Below are 22,012 nucleotides of genomic sequence, written 5' to 3'. Positions count from 1 at the left end.
ACCCATACCCACACAACACCACCTGAAAACCACCTGGAATCCACCTACCGACCAGCCCAGCCGCCTTTCACCATGGAGACCGGCTTACGTGCATGCGTGCGCTATCACCCGCCTTACCCGCCTAATACTCACTGCTCGTCAATTCTGCTTTAATTAGGTTTCAAACCAATGCCATACAAACTAGCCATCTATGGGGGTCTGGTTTAGGGGTATAACGTCTCATTCGCATCTTTGATAGATCGTGACTTGAGAAGGTCTTGGGTTCGATTCCCAAGTCCTCCATTCTTTTGTTGTGTGGCTTCAATGGGTCTGGTAAAGGGTTGGGGTTTGGTGGAGGGGGGGTGGGATGAGTGAGGGGTCGAGGGCGGGCTTGGAAAGGGTGAAAGAGGGCCGGCTTGAAAAGAGAGAAAGCTGGGAAGAAGATTTGGGCTGGTTGTTTTTGATGGAATAGGTATGGTGGGTATGGATTGAAGCACTGGGGACGAGATGACCCTTAGACAACTTTAAAAAGAAGATACATAGGAGACCGATCGTATTTTACTAGAGAGAGAAACGACAATGAAAGAAAAGAGCCACCCGTGTTGTTCAGGTGATGAACGCAAAGATGAAAAGCAATGATGAATGAGGGGTGATAAGGTCTATGATGGTTGTGTGTGTGTTGACCAACCGACCAGACGAACATAAAAAGTATGTATCCAGCAACATCTCATTGTTGGGGCCGACAGAATCGGGTCTGGCGTCATGAGGCCCACAGTATCGACCTAGATCTATGAATCGATCGCGGCGAGGAGTGATTGTGGCTGGTGCTTGAGTGTGGGGCTTGGAAGATAAAAGACCATGGCTTTGTACGTAACTCACTCTTATATCACTCAATTGATTCTGGCGCATAAGTTGGCTCTTGCGGTTCTGGGTTGCGTTGGAAACTCGAGTGATACCCTGTGTATGCGCCTGAATCCGCATGCGTGATTCCAAGCAGGCTTGGAAGTTATATCTTACTTTTGAGGCCAGGGATGAATGTACTTCGAGGGGTACTTCGGTATCGCCGACTTGGTTCTTTGGTTGTCATGCAGATTTCGTTTCGAGATTGTTGGGGTATCTGGCCACAAGGTGTTCCAACGCGGGCACTCCATCGAGCATCACGCCTCAAAATCCCTTGTCCTCTTGGCCCACAGCCTTTCCACGGTACGAGTGGTCGCCTCACCGAGAACCAACCTGAACCCCACGCCCCCTGGGATTACTTACCCTAGCATTGTACGGTATCGTAACTTATTCGAAAGTGCCGACTAATCCAAAAGCAACCCGTAAGGTGCTGGCCTAAAAACATAGGCAGGTGGGATCCACGGAAGTGTCGGCTGGATAGATCTTCCGAGCCCCCGAAGACTAAAGCAGCCCCGGCGGGGAGCTTGCCTCTGCAGCTTTCCACCAATGGACTAATGTCAGCCTTCGGGAAACGGTGTTCACGGCGGATAATGACACAGACGCTGAGTGTGGTTTCGTATACTCTGCTCTCTGCTCTCTGCTCTGGGATCAAGCTTCAGCTACAGAGCTGAGAGGCGTGATAAATTCTCGGTGATGGTGGTTCGGGATTAGGATTGGGTTTACATTTGAATGGGGGATGAGGCGAGGAGGAGTGATACGGTAGGGTGATTCACCTCTTCACTCTTGCTAGCATATACTACTCGCGCTTGGTGTATAGGGCTTCCTGGTATGATCGACTCCTTGATGCTCATTTTCGCTCAGTTCATTCCTGGGGGAACCCTACGTCCGTGGGATGCTGGATACGAATCCACCGGAACTCGAAACGGTGGTAACCTGGTTTCTGGAAATAGGCGTGCCCCTGAGCGTTTGCATGCTGCCACGCCACAGGAAAATATTTTCTGTTCCACGACGCTTCCACGGGGCATTCTTACGGGGTTTGACGGGTGATTTAGCTCGATCTTCGGGGCTGTCAGAAAAAGCATAACGATCGAAACGGCGGCGGCAGCGACGAAGCGGTGCGCTGCGGTGCGGTACTGCGGTGGTGGATCTCCGCGCCAACATGGCGTGTCACCCGCGGAGATACCCGAGCGCCAACGGTCCGGCACGCCAACCAAGACTAAGGGCTAGGATCATGGCGACGTCACGTCCCCCTGCCCGGATTCGTCCTCGTCAAGTCACTCCGTCCCCCTGCCCTGTCCCGGGTCCGTTCTCGCCAATTCACTTCACGTGTCCCCAGGCACCCCGAAGCGAGCAAGGCAGGAACGAACGCAAAGATCACTCCACCCGTCGGTCGCTACAATTTCACCATCGACGTCGAAGGGAAGGCCAGTTTCCTGACGTGGCCTAGCCAAACCTGTGCCTGGCCCAGGGAACCGTGGGCCCATATCAGCGCATTCCATGCAACGCATCTCAACGGCCATTGTCACCTCCGCTGTTGTGAGTCCTACATACCTAGATTCGAGGTTGTGGAACTTCGCAAGATATAGTGCATGCGCATGTAGCTGACCGGCCGTTCCGGCGAGTGCAGTTGGTCTCGCCACTTTGGGCTCGAAGCGAGCACGCAGAGCTGCTGAAAACTCTCGCCTTCATCGCATCGCTGGTCTTTAACATCCCCATCACGCCCGCGCAGCTGCGAACGTACACGTATACGCATACGCTGAATCCGATGGACCCCCTGCGTCATCCCATGATGCGGCCGAAAACTCGCACATCCTCCATCGTGTCCGTGGTGATGGACAAATACATCTCGGCACTGTCCTCGCACAACCTCGGGCTGACCGAGCACCACCGCGAGATCATCACTGGTTTCCTGTCGACGCTGGTGGCATGCGACAACCTGTCAGAGACTGTCCTTCCACCCGCAGATCTGCTCACGATGAGCACACCAACCGCTTTCCACGTTGGCACGGGGCTCACGGTCACGAAGACCATCGCCGCCGCTATAGCTAACGCAAAACACTCTGTTCTCTTCAGTACATGCTTCTGGGCCGAATCGCAAAGCCGCGAGGTGCTGGCCGAGGCGCTGCGGGACCTCTCGCACCGGGCCTTGGCGAATATCGCGGGGAGGAAGGTAGTGGTGAGAATCGGCTTCTCGTCTTCGTCCGCCGCACAGAAGTTATTCCACACCAGCTCTCCACAAGGGAAAACGCATCTGCCAAGTACGTGGGCCACCATGGGATTGCCTGGGCCAGAGGAGTTGCTGGGACTGGATATGAGCGTGAAGAGCATATTCTTCCTTCCGTTCAGTGTGCTCCACAGCAAATTTTGCATCGTCGACGGCCACACGTTGTTTCTGCCCTCGGCCAATATCAGCTGGGAAACATGGCTGGAACAGTGCACAACACTCACCGGCCCCATCGTTACCGCATTCACGCAATTCTGGCAGCAGATCTGGGCGGGCTCGAACGTACTCGCGCTCCCACCACCAGCAGACTCCCCCGATCCCCCTCCACCAACATCAAAAACCTACCCAACCATCTTCCTCCCACATCCACACCACCGAAACCCCTCGTTCCGCCCTTCGCTCCCCCTAAAAGCCCTCTGCTTCCCCAGCGCTCCACCGCCACTCCCACCCAGCACCCCTCAAAACACCTTCCTCCTCCACGCCCTGAACTGCGCCACCACCAACGTCTACTTACACACCCCGAACCTAACATCCCAACCGCTCCTGCACGCGCTCGAGGCCGCTCTCGCCCGCGGCGTAAACATCGACATCGTCACGTGCCGGGGCATGATGTTCATCGAGCAGCTAGTGACGACGGCGGGCACCGCCACAACCGAGGGGTGCATGCGCTCCCTCATCAAGGCTGACGAATCCCTGCGCGCGGGGCGCGGCTACGTCGCGCGGCAGCAACGCGTATCCAAAGGCCTGCTGGGGATATGGTACTACACGGGCGCATCGACGAGCCGGTCGCCACCGGCCCACCCCGCCGAGGACGCAGTGCAGAGCCACGTCAAGGCCATGATTTTCGACGCGGAGATCACGGTGCTTGGCAGTGCGAACGGTGACAGAGCGAGTTGGTATACGTCCCAGGAAGTCAATGTCGCTGTCTTTGGGAAGGAGTTTGCGAGAGATACCAGGAGGGAGCTGGTTAAGGCCCTCGGGGGGAGGGTCGAGAGGGTCGTCGGCGTCGCCGGGCTGCTAGAGGAGGCCGTTGGGACTAAGGCCGCGCCTGCGGCGGAGACGATGGTGGCTGAGATGGCGTAGGTGCTGGTGGGGGATTAGGTGGGGGATTGGGTGAATGGATTGTGTTTTACGGCTGCGGGTTCGGCGTTGAGTTTGCGTTTGTGGGTTGTTTGATGGGGGTTATGTACAATACGTTCTGTTTGTTTGGTGCGGTGGGTAAGTGCAATACCTATGTTTTTACCTGGTAGATGGAGGGCTGTGGGATATACAAGTCTCGGTGCTGTGGACTGGTGGGCGGCAGTGGTGAATTAGGAATTGATATCAAAAGTCTGCACATGCTACATACATGAGAATACCTTCTAAAGTCAAAAAAAAAACATCAAATATCATTCGCCATTCGCTGAGAGCGTCCCGGCTGTCCTGCCCGATCAATGAGTGAACAAAAAAAAAGGCTGTTCCATTCTGGCCGGATCAGGTCGAATATGGTATGAAGAATTATGAAACAAAAAAAAGAAAACAGAAAACCCCGATCCGCCCACCCCGGCTTTGGTCTAGGCGGGATTACTACACTTCTTCCGTCGCCGAAAGTCGGTCTAGAAGATTGTTGTACCGCATTGGAGTGGTGCCGAGACTAGACTGTGTGCCGTGCACCGGCTGCCATCCGGTTCCCATCACTCGCGTCGCGCATTATTTGGCAAGCCACTTTCCAACCCTACCACACAGTGTTTTTGCCACAGTCTAGATAGACTGCATGCGAAATAAACTGAAGATATCTCTCTCTCTACTATTCAGTGGTGCCTATCCTCGTATGCAGCTCGCAGCTGTACTGTATCAACCGCGGTTTGCCTTTCCGCATTCCTCCAGTGCACAGATTGAAGCACGCGATATCACTCGCAAATATCGTGCCGTGCTGCTAATAGATGGATTATTTTCCGTAATCTTCTTCTCACCGTCTGCACAGCAGAACAGGGAGCCATTCTTCCGCGAGCCCGAGCTCAGGCGGCATATATCGTACACATCATCTCCACCTCCATCATCTCCACCACCTCCACCCCCATTATCGTATCGCCGCGTAAGTAGCTCCCCGCCCCCACCCCCCCTGATCCACCATCCACCATCCACAGAACTCGCCTCCCAAAATTCCTCCTGTCTTCCTCCACCTCCACCCCACCCCACCCCTTTCACCCCTCCCCCCTCCCCTCCCCCCTCCCCCTCCCTCCCCAGGCCCTCACGACTGCGGGGCAGCATAAATCCCAACCAACCACCCACGAAACGTTCCGTACCGCTCCTCGGCGGGAAACATTTTGCGGTTGCGCTCGTACAGGTCGTACGAGCTCTCGAACATCCCGCGAAGCTGCGCGTCGTCCGTGCACCGCTGGATCAGCTCTATGCGCGCCTGCCGCGCCGAGGTTGAGAGGGTTAGGGTGCGGCGGCGGGGGGGCATTGCTGTTTGTGTGTGTTGGGTGGTGAGGGGGGGGGTGGAAGAGGTGAGGGTGAAGGTGAGGGTGAGGGTGAGGGTGGTGGTGAGTGCGCGGTGGTCGTGGTGGTCGTGGTGAGTGGTGGTAGTGATGGGCGCTCGCCGCGCGGGGCGAGGGGGCATTGGGGATTTATGTATCCGTGCGGCGGCCGGCGTACGTACCCACTCCCACGAATGTGTAGACTCTATAGTATAGATAGTAGAGCATGCCCCGTCCAGCGCCGGATAAAGCCCCGATGCGGGAATTAGGAGGTTTGTGATCGAGACTCGAAAAAGCGTTAGATACTTGGGGTTTAGTTAACTACTCTAGTGCTGATCCTGGAATTTCCGTGGTGCGGCAGAGCAGTGGCACTAGCGGGATGCGGGTTGGGGCCCGGGGGCGATGATGGATCCGGGGAAGTCCGGGGTTGTGTAGAGTACTCTACCGTACATGCCGGCGGGCAGGCGGCCGGGATTATGTAGCGGTTTCAACGTCGCCACCGGAAACGGAGGAAACGGAGGAAACGGAGGATATGGAAGATACGGAAGATACGGAAGATGCATACGCCGCTGATAGAGAATGCGAACCATGGGGAGTGGTTCGTACTGGCTTGAGGGAGGAGACCGGTCACTGCTCGGCCAGACTTCATCCCCCCCACCGCACTGCTGTTCGGTACGGGGGAGGCTGTTCCTCACCGGCCGAGACATAAGCAGGTACCTACCGTACATACCTTATGCCTATGCTGAACCCCCACCACTGGGCGGCGTACATAAGCCTCTCCACAGGCTGAATACTCGTAAGCAAGAATACGCACAAGCAAGTACATTAGGTAGGTATCCAGACAGTGGACACTGGGGGCCGAAATCCACCGGAAGCGGCCGCTGGAGGTCTCAGGAGGAAAAGCGGTCAAACGACTCTCAAGAAAATTGCCAAATGGCAAGAAAATCAATGTGCATCTGAGTAGGTATGCGACACCCCCCTCGAAGCCGTTTCCACAAGAAATGGGCCGGTCGACAAATTATTCATTATGGCCGCTGGCGGTGGCGGGCATGGGTGTTTCGCCGTCAAGAATGCCCACCTAGCCGAAAACTGTATGTTGGAACTTGGCAACGGGATCGATACCGTATGGAACTCTTGTCGATGATGCGAGCTCCAACATATATACGAGAATTTCGAACGACGTATCCGAGATTTGCTTTGCTCTAACAAAATTAACCGTGTCCGGGCCAGTGGGAAGAATTCCAGACAAGGGTTATTATCATCACTGTTTTCACAGGCCCTCGGCTATTTTCCTTCCAGGCACCAGTGTCCGAACACTTCCAAGCTCCTTCTTTCACTAGTCCACCCTGCCAACAGAGTAACAAGGAGCACTCACTGTTCCGGGCTGGGATAAAAGGTATGGAGAACTAGGGAATCGAACCCTAGACCTTCTCAAATCGCGCCGCTCTTTTGGTGAAGAAACGGCAATGCAAATGAGACGTTATACCACTAAACCAGATCCCCATCGTTGGGAGATTTTGCGATCGCACAGAATTGGTCGCGCGATGGTTAGGCGAATCACAGAGAACGGACGCGTGGGGGTGGGAGAATATTTTCTGAATTAGATATAAGCAGATAGGTACGGTATCGCCGCTGTAGCTTTATTTTCCTGCGATCGGAAATCTGAGTCCCGGTCGAACAAAGACATGCGAGTAATTCGCGGTCCACTCCGCGCAGGCTGTTCGGAATTCCGTTCGCTTTGCTGTTCAAAAAAAACGGAATTTTAGGGAGCGTCGGTTCTGCTTCGATCTATACGTTCTATTATTGAGGATCATTTATTTCTCGTATGGCAGTAGCACTCACCCTTAGTTACCTAATATCATCTCGTATCCTGATGATTTCTGGTACATACCAAGGATAGTAGCCATAATGTGTCACTCGACTGACGGTTATGGCCCCATGTTGAAATGTAGTTAGAAGAAGACTTGATTAGTTGGATGAGAAGGATGAGAACAGAATGCTTGTGCGTGAGTTCGTGTATGAGAGGATGGGAGGGGATGGGTGTCGGTTCTTGCCTACTTACCGGCTGGGATGGAGCGAGGCGATTCCGACGGCGGCATTTGGAAGTACCTGGTCGGCTGGAAGGCGGATCGGCGAAGGGTGGGAGGTGGTTCATCAGTGCCGCGGAGAGGCTGCTGGTGTTATAAGGAAAGTACCGCATGGGGGGTTGTGCGGCGATTACACACTCTCATGCCTCGCCTTTAAGGGACATGAAAGCTGCTCAGCCTCCATAAGCGTGTGTGGAGCGAAAGATGTAGGCCCCGCGATCCTAAGGATAGTGAGCAAGACCGTCAAACATAGGTATTATGTACATACCACCACCAGTAGTCCGCCAGTTAAGGAAAAATGACTGCCTGATGGGAAATAAAAGAAACTACAGAAGTGGGGTTTAATCTATCAGGATGGATCGACGAACGTATGAAACTGCATGCCGGGGTAATTGCGTAGCCAGATGCCTGTGTATAGTAGATGGCCGTATGTACCGGTTTTGCATGTCAGTGGAACTGAATGGCCGTGTATGTAGCTGAGTAGCATTGATTCCGTTTAAATTTGTATTGCTCGAGCAGAGAATGGAACAGCTAACTTGGAAGCTGGAGGTAGGGGGAGGGAGGGAGCGGGGCTACCTGCAGGCAAGCCGAGTCCATCTCGGAGCACTTATATCACGGGTTCATAGTTTTCAAATCCGAGTTCCCATCGCGGAAAAAACCTCCGCGTGGTCCAGTGGTCTGGGACATGCAATCGGCGAGGGGAGTGGAGAGAAAGTTCCGGGCTCCAACCCGGGTGAAAAATATATCTTTCCGCTCTTGGGGTTTCCAAGCCACCCCACCGGGGGTGGTGATGGTTTTTGCTTTTGCCGTGGGTTTGAAACCGGCGGTGCATGGAATGACACTCGTCTCCGACCAAAAGCGCTAATATCAGTTTTTCTCTTTTGTTTAATCGTCATATTCGTTACGTACATTATGGATGTTTCGAGAGCGCCTTACTGTTGAGCGGGTGATAATGCACAAGAGAATCATACGCTCAACGAACACATTGCGATGAGATCGAATGGCCGTGCTGAGGTCAGATATGGCGCAGAGCGGAGATAAACACAGTCGGACATAGTTTTATAAGATCACACTGCCTCCATTTCCTCGATGACCCCACCACCCAAGCACCTCTCACCGTCCCACAAGGCTGCATTCTGTCCCTCCGCCACCGACTTCTGCGGCGTGTCGAACGAGATCATGATCCTCTTCGTTCCCATCTTCCTGCCCTCGCCCAATACCCTAACCTCCCGGACTCGAATCGGCCTCTGCATATGCCGGAATTGTGTCACAAGTCCCTTCTCCCAAGTTTCTCCTTCCGCCGTCTCCGCCGGCCGTGGTTGATGCCGCGTGGCAGCTGCCTCCGCGTCATTACCGTGCCAATACCAATCATCGATCACCATTGACTTCGAAAACAGCGCGCGATTATCGCCGCCCTTGACAATCTCGATGGTGTTTCGCCTCCGATCCTTCCGGCTGACGAACCATCGGCCTTGAAACATTGGCAAACCTTGCGGCAGCTCCAGGCGTGCCTTCTCACCGATCGTAGCATGCCACAGCCCCTCATGTGTTCCCACCACGGACCCGGCACTCGGCATGTTAATCTTCTCTCCACTCGGCCAGGACTCCCGCGATTCGCCCACCACGAAGTACCCCGGGTCCGGCTGAAGATATTCTCCCAGGAACCTTCGAAACCCGGAATTCCTGCCGCCCGCAGGCTCAACGAAACATAGCCCAAAGGACTCCCCGGTCTCCTCCCCTTCGCGCCATCCCGGAACTGCGAGCTTCTTCGCCTGCTCCTTAACCTCCGTCTTCAACAACCCCTCTGCACCCAGCGGGAAAAGACAGTGCTTCAGCACCTCAGCGGTCACCGTGGACAGGAAATAAGTCTGATCCTTCCTTTTATCCGCGCTCCTATAGAGCCTGCCCGCCGCATCGGCACGGGCATAATGTCCCGTCGCCAGCCACCAATTCCGACCGCCGGCCATATCACTTAGAGTTTTCGCGAGCGCGCCAAACTTCACCTCGCGATTACAGCCTATGTCCGGATTCGGCGTGACGCCGCTAGCGTACGCGTTTAGCATCGGCTCGAAAACATCGTTCCAGTACTCCTTCTCAAAGCTGAGCCTCAGCGGTTTGTTCGGCAGTCCGAAGTGCTCACAGATCTGCTGCACGCGTGAGAACTCCCGGTCGACGCATTTCTGCTTCTCCGGCTGGGGCGAAGCGGCATCGGCGGAGAGAGGTTTTCCGTAGGGGCCGAGCTTGGGCGCAGATGAAGTCGGGTGCTGAGAGGGCTCCCAGTTCGCTAGGTAGATCGGGTGCAGGTTCTCGCGTGGGTGGTGGCGGAGTAGCAGTGATGTCGTGACGGTGCTATCGATGCCCGAGGATAGCGCGATAAAGACTGTGCAGCTCGTTAGTGGAGATTTGAAGATGGGGCATGGGTGCGTATGCTTTTGTCGGTGGGAGAGGGGCGCGGGGAACTAGATGCGCTGTAGTTTCGGCAGAAGTGTAGCAATCCCCGGCGGGTAGTTCCTGATGGGAGCAAGAAGCGGGGCGGAAGATGGAGGGGCGGCATCGCTGGTGGTGGATGTCGAAGTTCTTGTTCGCTATATGGCCGGTAGATGCCGAACTTCATGCATCGACGCTAGGTCTCATAGGGTTAGACTCGATCGATAGAAGAATCACTCGTAGTCATGGACCTCACTCGGCCTTTTCAACTCCGTGTCCAGCAATTCTTCTAGGGCGCAGCAATTTCTAAACGAACCACCGCCCAACTACCATGGGGAAAAAGAGTGATCTGTATCTACATACCGTAGACGGCAGTGACTGTATAGCACGAATGAGCGGAATGGAAACCCGCGTGTTTTTTTTCATGTTAAATCTGGTGTGTAGAGTATCTATCTACCTCGCCACACTGAAGTCTCTGGGTTTCCAGATTACACTCACTCGCATTGCAGCTGCATGAGTCACACTGACTCACTCAGCCCCATCTAACCCTGTTGGTATCGAATTAGCAATCCCTGTAAGCCGTGGTGTAACGCCCTCAGGCCTCAGCTTCCCCAACCAGCTCAGCCCATCGCCCCGCAAAGGTATATGATACAAGACGTACCGACCGCTACTTGTGTATACATATCGTTACAAACTCGATATCCACCCGCTATCCCACCATGACCTCCACCACACCCCTTGTTCCAGCGCCCATCGCGACTAAGATCCACATATCCCTGCTCTCCGTCGCCATCTGTGATGCGCTCGGCGGCCCCGCCGAATTCCACCGGCGGGGCACCTTCCCGCACATCACCTCCTTCGTCCCCAACAACAACTTCGGCCTTCCCGCGGGGTGCTGGACCGACGACACATCGATGGCGTTGTGCCTCGCCGACTCGCTGATCAACTCCCGCGAGGGCTTCTCGGAAGCCGACCAAGGATCGCGCTACGTCCGGTGGGTTGACGAAGGCTACCTTTCCGCGACCGGCACGTTCTTCGATGCCGGGATGGCCACAAGGGTGGCGGTGGATATCTGGCGCAGCGGCAGAGGGCTCCAGGAGATAAAAAAGAGTCTGGACCATAAGAATAGATGCGGCAATGGATCGCTGATGCGCGTGCTGCCGGTGGCGCTCGCGTACTGGCGCGATGCGGAGAACGCGAAGGCGTTGGCGAGGAGAAGCTCCGCGGTCACGCATCCACACAGTGTCTGTCAGGAGGCGTGCGCGCTGTATGTTTCGTTGGTCGTCGAGATTCTGAGGAGGGCGGCAGAGGGGAGGGGGATGAAGAAGTCGGAGTTGCTGGGGATGGTGAATAAGTGGGAATGGCAGACGGATGAGCTTTCGGCGACGTTTGCGGATGGAAAGTGGGTCGCGAAGGAGGAGGCGAAGATTAGTTCCTCCGGGTATGTGGTCCATACTCTGGAGGCGGCACTTTGGGTGTTTTTTAGGACGGATAGCTTTGAGGAGGGCGCGATTGATGTGGTAAATTTGGGGGATGATGCAGATACCGTCGCCGCGGTTTATGGTGGTATTGCGGGCGCGTGGTATGGTGCTGATGGAAAGGAGTTCTGGTCGGCGAAAGTGAAGGAGTGGGGGGACGGGTTGGTCAGGAGGGACGTTGTTGAGGGGTTTGGTGAGGGGCTCGCCACACTCGATTTGTAGACTGCTCTATAAAACCGCTCTTTCATTGATCTGTTGTTTTGTTTTGTCTCGTTTGGAGGACTAACATGACAGTGTGAATGACCTAGCCGATTAAGAGATTCGTATGGTCGGGTGGTACTATCTCCATGCAAATTCTCCAGAGTTTTATAGCCATCTGCCGCCTGTACAGTTGTCTAGCTGGAGGCACCCAGAAGGCCCGAATGCACACTGAGTCACTCGATTCTTTGTCAACCTCTTGGAGATTCGCGGTAATTCAAGTAATATCGCCTTGAATCGATAGGCCCGGAATATTTTACGACAGCATAGTCGTACTCAAAGGAACGGTGAGGAGTATGTGGTAAATGTGATGGCATAACGTGTTGGTCACCTGATGAGGGTGATGATCAATGACGAGATAGGCTTGCTGTGGTTAGCGCGGACTGGAATGTAAGCTGATGGTCAAGTGGCTCGCTGATGGTAGACAAAGAGGACGAGCCTAGCATTCCAAGATGTCGATAGAGCTTGGAAAGGTTGATGGTGATGCGATAGTGCACGAGCCCTTCGGTTCGTCGAATCGTCACCCATACGACAGACGTTCTTATAAACGTTGTGCTGTTATATTTCGGCTGGAGTGGGCGGTAGGTGTGCTGTTGATGATATACCGGTTGCAAATGTGGACATAGTGGCGCAATTCTAGATGGATTATTACCTATGAGGGGACTACATCCCAGTATGACACTGTAGGACGGACGTGTTGTAAACTTTTGCCACGATCTAGCATAATATCGGTTAGATTATAGTATCAAATTGCGTAGTTTTCGTCATCATCATCGTTGTGGGGATCTGGTTTAGTGGTATAACGTCTCATTTGCATTGGCAAAATGTCATAGTTTGAGAAGGTCTAGGGTTCGATTCCCTAGTTCTCCATTCGTTTTGTTTTTGTATATCCCCGAAGGTCCATATGCGGAATTTGACCAATGGTAGTGAGATATCGTTTTTTTCTTCTTTTCGCGGGCTGTGTGGTGAGTTCGGACGTTGGTGGGGCTGCGTGGTAAGATCTTCAGGTGGCTGCAACTTTGGCCAGAAGGATGGTGCGTTGTAAGCATGCTAGGTACCACTCGTTGGAAGTGGCGTAAATATTATTTCGGAACTTGAATCCTGTAGTTTGATTTTATGCGGGCAACATTTATGCATATGAGTACTTGGTTGTTGTGATCGCCGGGTTCCAGAAGGTAGGCACGCGTGAAGAAATTGGATGAAATGGTCGCTAGCTGGTGGTTGATTTTGGGTTTTCATATATTATCATACTATTAAACATGTTTAGTATCACATGGGGGTCTGGTTTAGGGGTATAACGTCTCATTCGCATCATCGTGACTTGAGAAGGTCTTGGGTTCGATTCCCAAGTCCTCCATTTTTTTGTTTCCCCGCTTCCTATGTAATAGATCCATACATTCTTCCATTCTTTCGCTACTTCGTCCCGGTCAACGCTCTCATTTGCGCTGAATCCCTTTGTTTATCGTTCAACGCATCATCCAAATCCTCCTCCAACACCTCAAAGAACCCTGGAGCCTTTGCTTCAAGACCCAGCAGGGTCGTTGCGCGATCCGCGCGGATCTTTGAATTCGATCCGTAGATGTAGAGTCCTATCTGCGAACCGTCAATCATCTTGTCGGTGTCCTCGGGCCCGACCGAGATCGGCTCGGCGTTCTTGATGATGCCTCGAGCCTTCAGGCTCTTTCCCACCGCGGCAGCGACGGACTTCCAGGTGATACCGGGCTGGTGAACGGGAACAAAGTAGTAGCCCTATGCGTGTCAGCGACGAACAAATTTTCAATCGATCCCGGGGGGTGGTTGTGCGCGTACCTTCTCGTTCCAATCCGCGCCTTCACCACCGGCGACAGCGATCTCGGCCAACTTGACAAACACCGCGGCAACATCGTCGATGTGCGCGACGGCGGCCTCGTTGGCGCCATCGCCGATGTAGAACGTGCGCCCGCCGAACTTCTGGACGTCCTCGACAAAGAACGGGATCGCGAAGCTCTGCGTGACGCGCGGGCCCGAGCCGCGCCCGTACACGGCTGGCGGTGCGACGATCGCCGTGCGGATGTTGCCACCGCCGCCCAGAGTGGATGCCGCTGAGAGGATCTTGCTGTCGACGGGCCGGTGGAGGAAGGACAAAGGGAACGTGCTGATCGTGGGAAGGTCCGATACGTCGCTCCAGATCTTGGGGTTGGGCGCTCCCGGGACGAAGTCGGGCGACGTGAAGTCCGCTACCGTACCTGTGCCGCTGAGGTGCAGGAGGTAGGTGGGTGTCTTGCTCTTGGAGAGGCCGGCCAGGATGGCGGCGTTGGCGGCAACGTGGTCTGAGTTGCCGGCGTCTGCGAGAAGGTCAGCCTTTGTCCACCTGATGGAAATGGAGGGGGAGTACATACGGATCACGATATCGGCATTTTCGGCTGCCGCGGTGATGATGTCGGCGCTATCAAAGTCGCCCTTGACGATTTTGACGTTGGGATATTTCTCCTTGAAACCGTCGGGCACGCTGCGCAGGAGAACGGTGATTTCGTATTCTGGGTGGGTGGAGGCAAGGCGGGCAAAGACGCTGCCGCCGATGTAGCCGGTTACGCCGGTGCTGGAGGGGATGTCAGTATGTAGATCGTAGAAGCAGGAGACGAACTTGGACCGACAGGAAAAACTTGGGTGCCATGAGAACTGTGTGTGCGTGGGGTGAAGCTGTAGACGTTATTGATGTGTTGTGGACTACTGCTGAATGGAAGCCGAAGAAGTTATTAATGTGTTGTGTACTAACTATTGCTGAATGAACGCCTCGGAGAGCCCTTTTATACAGAACGACGCCGTTCGATCATCCAGCGGGATGCAAGGAGCTGTCATCGATCCAGTAGGTATCATGGTCTCTTGGCTTGCGTGCTCGAGGCGGGGTATTCTATGATTACGAACATTTCGAGTGCAATGCAATCGATGGCGCAACCAGCGTGTATGCCCGTACGAAGATCTTGTACCGACAAATGTCGATATGCGCGTCGGGAACAAGGATGGAACCACTACGGATCATCAAACAGCTCCCTGAATACTAAGCACTGTATGACATCCCGGCAATTGTAGTCGCTAATCATCGTCCCATACCATTGTGCATATGTAATCAGCAATCCTACACGAAGTAGAACCAAGTCGCGGGGTACATTAGCAGTCCAAATAAGTCTACTTGCTTACCATCGAACACCTAAACCTATCGGCCGCTTTCCCCGACGCCCGGGTTCGGCTTACAAAGCAGCCGGCAGCAACATTAATACCATCCAATCGTCTACTGCATACATACCCACGGTACTCCGAACCACAATGCTCCAAACCACGGTACTCCGAAGCACCTGTGCCACATCAGTACAGACGTACATACGACAAACATCAGTCTCTCTGTTTCGGGGGGCCGTGTCGGGAATCAGGATCTGTTTGTATCATGCCTCTTGGTATGTCTATTCCGGTGTCACTGGTTCTTTTTTCTGCTCTTTGTCCTTTTGAATCGTCGTATAAGCAGCCATTATGGCCTTTGTGGCTTCTCAACATTGTCCCTGGCTTCTCACTAGAATAAGCCTCCTGAAGCCCCCAGCCCGGGCGACGGCTATCGTCGCAGTCTCTGTCTGAAACTTCATCCCTTCAGTTCGTTGTTTACCCCTCAAGAGCAGTTTCTCTTCTCGTCTTACTCATTCATCTCATTAGTCAAGCCAAGTTCTTCTCTCAATTCCAAGAATCGGGATCTCAGGTTAACCGAGTGATCTCATATGATACACAGTCATCACTGATTAGTCTCACCCTTACTTCACCTCGTCCTCCATGAATAAGCAAGACGAGGCAAAGCAAGACGAGGTGAGCTCCGCCCCCCACCGTCCCTCCCCCCTGTGGGGATCTGAATTCTGCATCTGCATCTACCGAAAGGGATGGATACTTAGGAGCCTCGGCATATAGCCCCAAACCCTATCGCCTGCCTGCCTGCCTGACAAGCAAAGTTGGAAAAGTTAGCAATCAATCAAAACGTCTCAACAGATTTCATCCCTAGCCGCAGCGGGCGGAAGGATACTGCGCATGGCATAAGGAGGTAGGTAGGTGTGTATTCCAAATACCTACTCAGGGGGTGCCACCGGTTGGGGGGGGGGGGGAGTCCGAGTCGGGTCATGATATATCACCCCCTTCCTCCACCTCCACCTCCTGCTTCTCCTGCTCCTCGTCCTGCTCCTCACCCTAGCGCTGTATGTACAATACAGTACACATAAAGCACGGTATGTAGCGTGTGTGTTCAATTTTGTGCTGCTGCATCAACGATTTGTAGAACCCACGGATATAAACTCCGCGAGTCCGCGCCGAAGTGTATTCTGCCTACTATGGGCCGCCCCGCCGGGCGACAGCGTCGTGCTGGCGAGTTTACGTAACTAACTGGCCAACTTAACACCTGGGCCGTCCGTTCGTCTGTTCGTCTGTCTGTTCGTCCGAACAGCTGCAGCAAGGAAATACTCTACGTTCCCTCCGGCGTACATAACTCATAACTCATTGCTCTGGAGAGGAGAGGGCCCAGAGGGAAGGGAAGGAGGGGGGGGATTAAGGTTCATCTGACAGGCTGACAGACTGATCATGGGCGTGGCCAAGACCGATGTCTATTATATGTAGTACTGGCTGCAAGTTTCAGCGGCTGCCACCGCCAAGCGAGAGGCCGCTAGAGTAATACAACGGTGACAGGCCAGGTGGTACATGTGTAGCGGCCGGTTCCTTTTCCAGGCCGCTGGGCGCTAGCACATAGCCTACCTAGTAATTACTACTGCCAAGGGCGTGTATAAAAAACTCCGACACTGTCCGAGTTTCAACTCGGGCTTCACGAATCACTGCTCCACTGCTCCATTGACGCCGAAGTCGGAGTCGGAGTTGGGGTCGGAGGTGTTCCGTAGAGTGTACGGGCAGGGCAACCTTGGGCGCGGGGCCCCCGGGGGACAGAAAAACCGAGGGAATCGGTAAAGAAGAGCGGCAGTACTCTATATGAGAAGTACGACTCTCGGCAGAAATCATTCGCTCAACCAATTCGATCAACCGAGAGATGTATTTTTGTTTTTAAAAAACCATGGTTCCACCCACCGGATTTTGACACATCTGACGCTAACTCTGGAAAGAAAGGAAGAAAAGAAAGAAAAGAAAGAAAAGAAAAATACCGAACTAGATCTGCGCCGGGAAACAAAAAAAAACTCAGCCAGCCAGCCAGCCCGAGTCCCGACTTGTCGATGCGACGTTTCCTTACCCCCTTTTTGGTCTGAATACTGCGAGTCTGTGAGTGATAGGTCTAGTTCGAAACCTGCAAGCAAGCTGGTATGTACTCGCTATATGCGAATTTCGAAGTGGACTTGGAAGTGGCATGGTATATCTGTCATCCCCTCCATCTTCCTGCCGTCCCACTGACTGTGCATTCCGTGCATTCTAGGCATTCAGCGAGGAAAGGGAGGGAGGGAGGGAGGCGGTCGACTGGGGCGATCAAAGAGAGAGGGAGAGGGAGCTGAGTGTTACTGTGTTACGCAGCCCACCGCCAGCCAGCCAGCTAGCACTCAGCACCCACTGCTCAGTACATACTTCATACAGGAGTTCACGCACCACTATCGTGGTGGTGGTGGTGCGCGTGCAGCAGCGCCGTTTCTCTGTCCGGTGCAGTGCGGTGCGGAGCTCGTGCGTCCAGGGCTAACGAACGGTTTAACCTCCGCCCTGCGTTGCTCCAGCACCAGCACCAGCACCAGCACCAGCACCAGCACCAGCACCAGCACCAGCACCACCAGCAGCAGCAGCGGCCACATCTGCCAGCGTGCCGCATGCCAGGAGCTGCATTGCGAACTACATATGGCAAACTATGGCAAACTATGGCAAACTATGGCATGTGTGCAGTGTGCAGTGTGCAGTGCTGTACCGGCAAAGCTCCACCTGTCGCTGTGTGGGTGGGTGGGTGTTGTGGTTTGCATTTTGCCGGAAGAATCCGCGGTCACTGCATGTGCATGTTCGTGTGCATGTTCGTGCGTGTGTGCTGTTTCTCCCTCTTTTTCCTTTTCTTTTCTTTTCAGGCGCTGCTGCTGCTAGTGGTGGTGAAACGCGAAAGAAATCTCGATCCCGTTCGCGCCTCTGAATCGCCAGCAGAGCCAGCGGGTGGCAGCCGTTAGATATTTTCTTTCCTTTTGACTTCCCCGCATTCTTTGGGCTCGTCTCGTCTCGTCCCGTCCCGTCTCGTCTCGTCTCGTCTCGTCTCGTCTCGTCTCGTCTCGTCCCGTCCCGTCTCGTCTCGTCTCGTCTCGTCTCGTCTCGTTTCTTTTTGAATTTTGAAATCGAATTTCGAATCGAATCCTGCCTGTCGGACGGCCCGGGGCCCCGCTGGAGCTAACTGGAGTTAACTTGACTGGAACTAACTGGATGGATGCTCTTATGTGTATTGTATGTAAGTCGAGCGGAGGTGGTTGGTTGGTATGATGAACGAAAGGCTTAGTAGGAGGAGGGAGATATGTGTGTGGCATGAAGACAGTGGTGAGAAGAGTTTTCCGTGCGTGCGGGATGGAAACGCACACAGTATCACTCGCTGAACTCTGTACCGCTGCACTCTGCACTGGAGTCTGGACAAAACCGCCATCTTCTCCCTACATAGCTCGAAAGTCTCGACGAGACGAAAGGGAAAAGGAAGAAAAAAGGCTGACGGAGGCCATGGTGGAGCTGTTAGTCGAGGAGCGATACAGGAGCAGCTAGGAGCAGCAGCAGCAGCAGCAAGAACACGGCTCTGGTGTCTACTAGTCCGCACTCCGCAGACCAGAAGCGCGGCAAGCGTGGGGAGTCGGGGAAACGGTCCGATCAATGTCCTGACTCCTGCTCTGCACAACGGGCTGGATGGCTCCCCCCCATTCTCCCCCCATTCTCGATTCTCCATTCATCACAATCTCCGATGCCCCGCCCCGCTCATGTAGTAGTCTAGTGTGGCTGTGGCCGTGACCGTGACTGTGAGTGTGAGGGGTGGTGCGCATCTCCACTCCATCCACCACACTCCATCCACCACACTACTCTACACATCATGCACATTGCAAACTACCCATCATGCAAACGATCGGATCAGATCATCAGGAAGCTACTTACTACCTAGCTTCAAGTCCTGAAGAATCGTAAATCCTGCGGTCCAATGGCCGCACACCACCCAACTACACTTTAGCTACGGTTAGTTGGTGAATAGGCATACAAGGACCAGCCCTTTCCCTTTCGGTCGGACAGTGGACGAGAAGGATCTACGTATTTCATCCATCCATCTATTCATCCATCCATCCATCCATGAAGATTCTATCCATATACTATCCATCCACCGCTGCCGCCGCCGCCGTGCAGAAGTGGGGCGCACGCCGCAAACCCAACTTCCAACAACTGTCAACTGTGTAATGATTAATCCAGGGGATCCGCACCACCACCCTTCGACATACATGATACATCCATACATCCATACATCCATTCATACATCCATAATACATACCACAGCAGCAGCCGGCGGACATCAACGGCGGTAGCGACCAGGCCCCGAGTACAGTCCGCCCGTTGAACATTCAGCGCAAGGCTCCCTTGCGATGATCACCCAGGGCCATCACCCATCAGCTGGCAGCCGAATACACACACACACATTGCACACACGGGAGTACAGGAATAGTCCCCCCCCTCCCCCAAGTCTCAGTACATACTAGCCTGGCGGCGACTCATCTGGTCAAAAGCTTAAGATAGGCTCTCCGTGGTACAGCCGGCGGTGGGGCGGGAGGGGTAGCAGGTTAGGGTGGTAGGTTAAGGTGGTACATACATGAAGTATCATACTCCGATTAATCTGGAAATTGGAATAGAGTGGATTATACCCGGACGTTCTTCTGCCGATCCATCTATGTATGCCCGCCACGCTCCAATATAAACGGGGTGCGCATTGACATACATGATACGGCGTTCGCTAAATACTAGGCCGTTGAAGGCGAGGGAGGGAGGGAGGGAGGGTCAAGGGAGGGAAAGAGATGGATGCATGATGTTGATGCAATGGTACGGGGCCTACTAATATCGGATATGTGAGCGGTTATCAGAGTTTGCAAGGGTGGAGTGGGATGGGGTGGGGACGGGGTTCGTGTGGGTGGTGGTGGTGCGAGGGGCGAGGGGCGAGAGCGGAGGAAGTGCAGTGCAGTGCGGTGCGGTGTGTTGTGCTGGATGGATGGATGGACGGATAGGAGACACGAAAGGGTTGTGTTGTGTGCTGTGGGTGTACGCGCGGCCATGATGGGCTCGCAGGACTGTTATACTGCTGCTGTGTGTGTGTGTGTGTGCTGTGTGTGCTGCGTGGGTGGAGGAGAGATGCGTAAAGTTCGTTCCGCGTGTCTGCCAGCTGCCAGCATGAGTGGGTTCTCCTTCTCCTCCTCCGAACGGAGTGCGATCAAAAGTTTGTGATGGGTATGGTAGTAGAAATAAAAGTATCAGGTGTGAATACCAGGGGGCTTCGATCATCGTCCAGAAGGGAACAAGAGTATTAATTAGCAATTTCCAAAAGTGCATGATCCGTGTTCGCACTGACAGCGGGAGGGTCGCAGTGCGGTTCCTGGGCCACGGGTCGAGAGGCGGTGATATATACTTGCGATGTGGTATAGTCTGTGGAATCACACCGATTGGCACTATATCACTGCTCGTTCGGGCCGTATATCGCATTTTCGTCCTTGGGGAATTTGTGAGCAATGCGTCTGCTAGCGGAAAGGATAGCTGAGGAGGATTTACCTGCAAATCATAGTATATATTATCGGAATAGTTGGCGCATTCCATAGGGAAAGAACGGGCAAGCATGAGGACAGGCAGGAAGGCAATGACATGGATGCGTGCCGGGAGTGATTCGATAACGTTTAGTCTTATGCGTGGATGACAACGACTCCCAGTGGCCGTGGCCCCCCTCATGCCCAGCCAGGTTCAATCGTCGGCGAAGAATGGGCATACCTATCTGCTGTTGCTGTTACTGTTACTGCGAGAATGACTCCTGTCCCGCGCTGCTCTGCTCGCCTAAAGACCGCGAACAAAAAAAATAAGTGGTCCCACAAATCAACCACATGCTTATCGTGGCTATGGCTAAGACCGGTAGATCCTGCTGGTGCTGCTGCGGCTGCTGTAAAGGCTTGAGGAGGTGCTTCTCAACTGCAGTATGTAGCTAATTGCGTGGCCATATGTCCAGCAACCCTTCCTCTCGCTCTCGGCATGCGGGTACCACAGCGGGTGATAGATTGACAGGCACACACTGTGGGTGCACCACCATCACTGTGGGTACACCACTGTGGGTACACTGTGCGTGTTCTGGTCAGCTCGGAACTCGAACTCTCGCGGCGCCGCTACCCAAAGCCATCGTCAGGAGCAGGAGTGCTTTACGATGGCACCCCTTCGACTTGCCGCTGCTTGCAGACGGAAGGATGAACGGTGAAGGATGGGGGACCGAGAAGGAAACCGCGACTAATTTAATCGCTCACTGCCCTGGCAGTTGTGTTGTTGTTGTTCTTCTCGTTGTTCTTGTTATTGTTGTTCTTCTCGTTGTTGTTGATGTTGTTGTTGTTATCCTGCTCGCCCCTCGTCTCGTTCGATCTGGATGCGTTGCCTCGCATATCTACGGGGTGATGATATGACCGCAGGAAACCCCCGATTTCTCTATCTTTCGCATCTCGGCGTTTCCTATGGCCTGCAGAGCTATAGCTCCACTCGCATCACTAGCAGAATCCAACGCTCGTGATGGGGGATCGGTGCCCGCTGATCATGTTCTGACGGGGGTGAGAAGCAGGATATTCGATACTAGTAGGGAGGGGGCCATTCTGAGGATACCCCCCTCCCCTCTCAGAGATCTTGGACTGATTGCAGTGGCGGTGGTGCTCGAGCTCTAGTCCGTACCACCTGCGAGGCCGGACTCAAGGACCGAACTGGAATTCAGAGACAGAACCTGGATATAAACACCGAACTAACCAGGCGGCATAGGATGGCCGACGGGAAGGAACGAAGAACGACTTTGGGGTGCTCGACTCGACTCGTTCCTGGGCTACTTACCTACTAGTGCGTGCCCCACGATGATGAAACAGTTATGGGTTTGGAGCCAGTTTGAAGAGCCTCCCCCTCCCTGAAATCCGAGTGCGCATGCATTTACCAATCGAGCACTCGTGACGATACCCAAGTAGGTATGTCGGGGGGCTCGAGAAACACCAA

At 54.0% G+C, this 22,012-nt stretch overlaps 4 protein-coding genes and 4 non-coding genes across 8 annotated transcripts; 5 read left to right on the top strand and 3 right to left on the bottom strand.

Moving 5' to 3' along the window:
• The first annotated feature begins 192 nt into the window (after positions 1-192).
• Positions 193-282, top strand: BZA05DRAFT_t183. Its single transcript has one exon. It is a non-coding gene; the product is annotated as a tRNA-Ala (tRNA).
• A 1,852-nt stretch (positions 283-2,134) lies between these two features.
• Positions 2,135-4,440, top strand: BZA05DRAFT_353371 (uncharacterized protein). Its single transcript, XM_051481344.1, has 2 exons — positions 2,135-2,415; positions 2,507-4,440. Exons 1-2 carry the CDS (start codon positions 2,377-2,379, stop codon positions 4,184-4,186), a joined length of 1,719 nt encoding a protein of 572 aa, XP_051339315.1. The 5' UTR covers positions 2,135-2,376; the 3' UTR covers positions 4,187-4,440.
• Positions 4,441-6,961: 2,521 nt separating this feature from the next.
• Positions 6,962-7,065, bottom strand: BZA05DRAFT_t174. The gene has a single exon. It is a non-coding gene; the product is annotated as a tRNA-Ala (tRNA).
• A 1,460-nt stretch (positions 7,066-8,525) lies between these two features.
• On the bottom strand, positions 8,526-10,456 carry BZA05DRAFT_397874 (tRNA-specific 2-thiouridylase). Its single transcript, XM_051483659.1, has 3 exons — positions 10,333-10,456; positions 10,080-10,272; positions 8,526-10,029 (listed from the first exon to the last, which is right to left on the bottom strand). The coding sequence occupies exons 2-3, from the start codon at positions 10,261-10,263 to the stop codon at positions 8,717-8,719; spliced, it is 1,497 nt and encodes a 498-aa protein (XP_051339314.1). The 5' UTR covers positions 10,264-10,272; positions 10,333-10,456; the 3' UTR covers positions 8,526-8,716.
• Positions 10,457-10,702: 246 nt separating this feature from the next.
• On the top strand, positions 10,703-11,934 carry BZA05DRAFT_397872 (ADP-ribosylglycohydrolase). The gene has a single exon (XM_051483658.1). It carries the CDS (start codon positions 10,796-10,798, stop codon positions 11,774-11,776), a length of 981 nt encoding a protein of 326 aa, XP_051339313.1. The 5' UTR covers positions 10,703-10,795; the 3' UTR covers positions 11,777-11,934.
• Positions 11,935-12,592: 658 nt separating this feature from the next.
• Positions 12,593-12,682, top strand: BZA05DRAFT_t184. Its single transcript has one exon. It is a non-coding gene; the product is annotated as a tRNA-Ala (tRNA).
• A 405-nt stretch (positions 12,683-13,087) lies between these two features.
• Positions 13,088-13,169, top strand: BZA05DRAFT_t185. The gene has a single exon. It is a non-coding gene; the product is annotated as a tRNA-Ala (tRNA).
• A 56-nt stretch (positions 13,170-13,225) lies between these two features.
• Positions 13,226-14,632, bottom strand: BZA05DRAFT_373473 (nucleoside-diphosphate-sugar epimerase; the record flags this gene model as incomplete). Its single annotated transcript, XM_051481726.1, has 4 exons — positions 14,446-14,632; positions 14,191-14,390; positions 13,622-14,136; positions 13,226-13,561 (listed from the first exon to the last, which is right to left on the bottom strand). The coding sequence occupies exons 1-4, from the start codon at positions 14,463-14,465 to the stop codon at positions 13,226-13,228; spliced, it is 1,071 nt and encodes a 356-aa protein (XP_051339312.1). The 5' UTR covers positions 14,466-14,632.
• Between the last annotated feature and the right edge of the window lie 7,380 nt (positions 14,633-22,012).

The sequence above is a fragment of the Tricharina praecox genome (genome assembly GCF_024521635.1).
Source record: "Tricharina praecox strain CBS 144465 chromosome Unknown BZA05scaffold_12, whole genome shotgun sequence".
In the NCBI taxonomy this organism is placed as follows: domain Eukaryota; kingdom Fungi; phylum Ascomycota; class Pezizomycetes; order Pezizales; family Pyronemataceae; genus Tricharina; species Tricharina praecox.
Note: the sequence above shows the minus strand (reverse complement) of the source record. Positions and strands in the feature narration are given on the sequence as shown.

Coding starts and splice junctions, on each gene's coding strand:
- BZA05DRAFT_353371 (XM_051481344.1), top strand. CDS start 2,377: ATGCAACGCATCTCAACGGCCATTGTCACCTCCGCTGTT. Junction 2,416..2,506: donor CCATTGTCACCTCCGCTGTT/GTGAGTCCTACA, acceptor CGGCGAGTGCAG/TTGGTCTCGCCACTTTGGGC.
- BZA05DRAFT_397874 (XM_051483659.1), bottom strand. CDS start 10,263: ATGAAGTTCGGCATCTACCGGCCATATAGCGAACAAGAACTTCGACAT. Junction 10,030..10,079: donor CCCCTCTCCCACCGACAAAA/GCATACGCACCC, acceptor CGAGCTGCACAG/TCTTTATCGCGCTATCCTCG.
- BZA05DRAFT_397872 (XM_051483658.1), top strand. CDS start 10,796: ATGACCTCCACCACACCCCTTGTTCCAGCGCCCATCGCGACTAAGATC.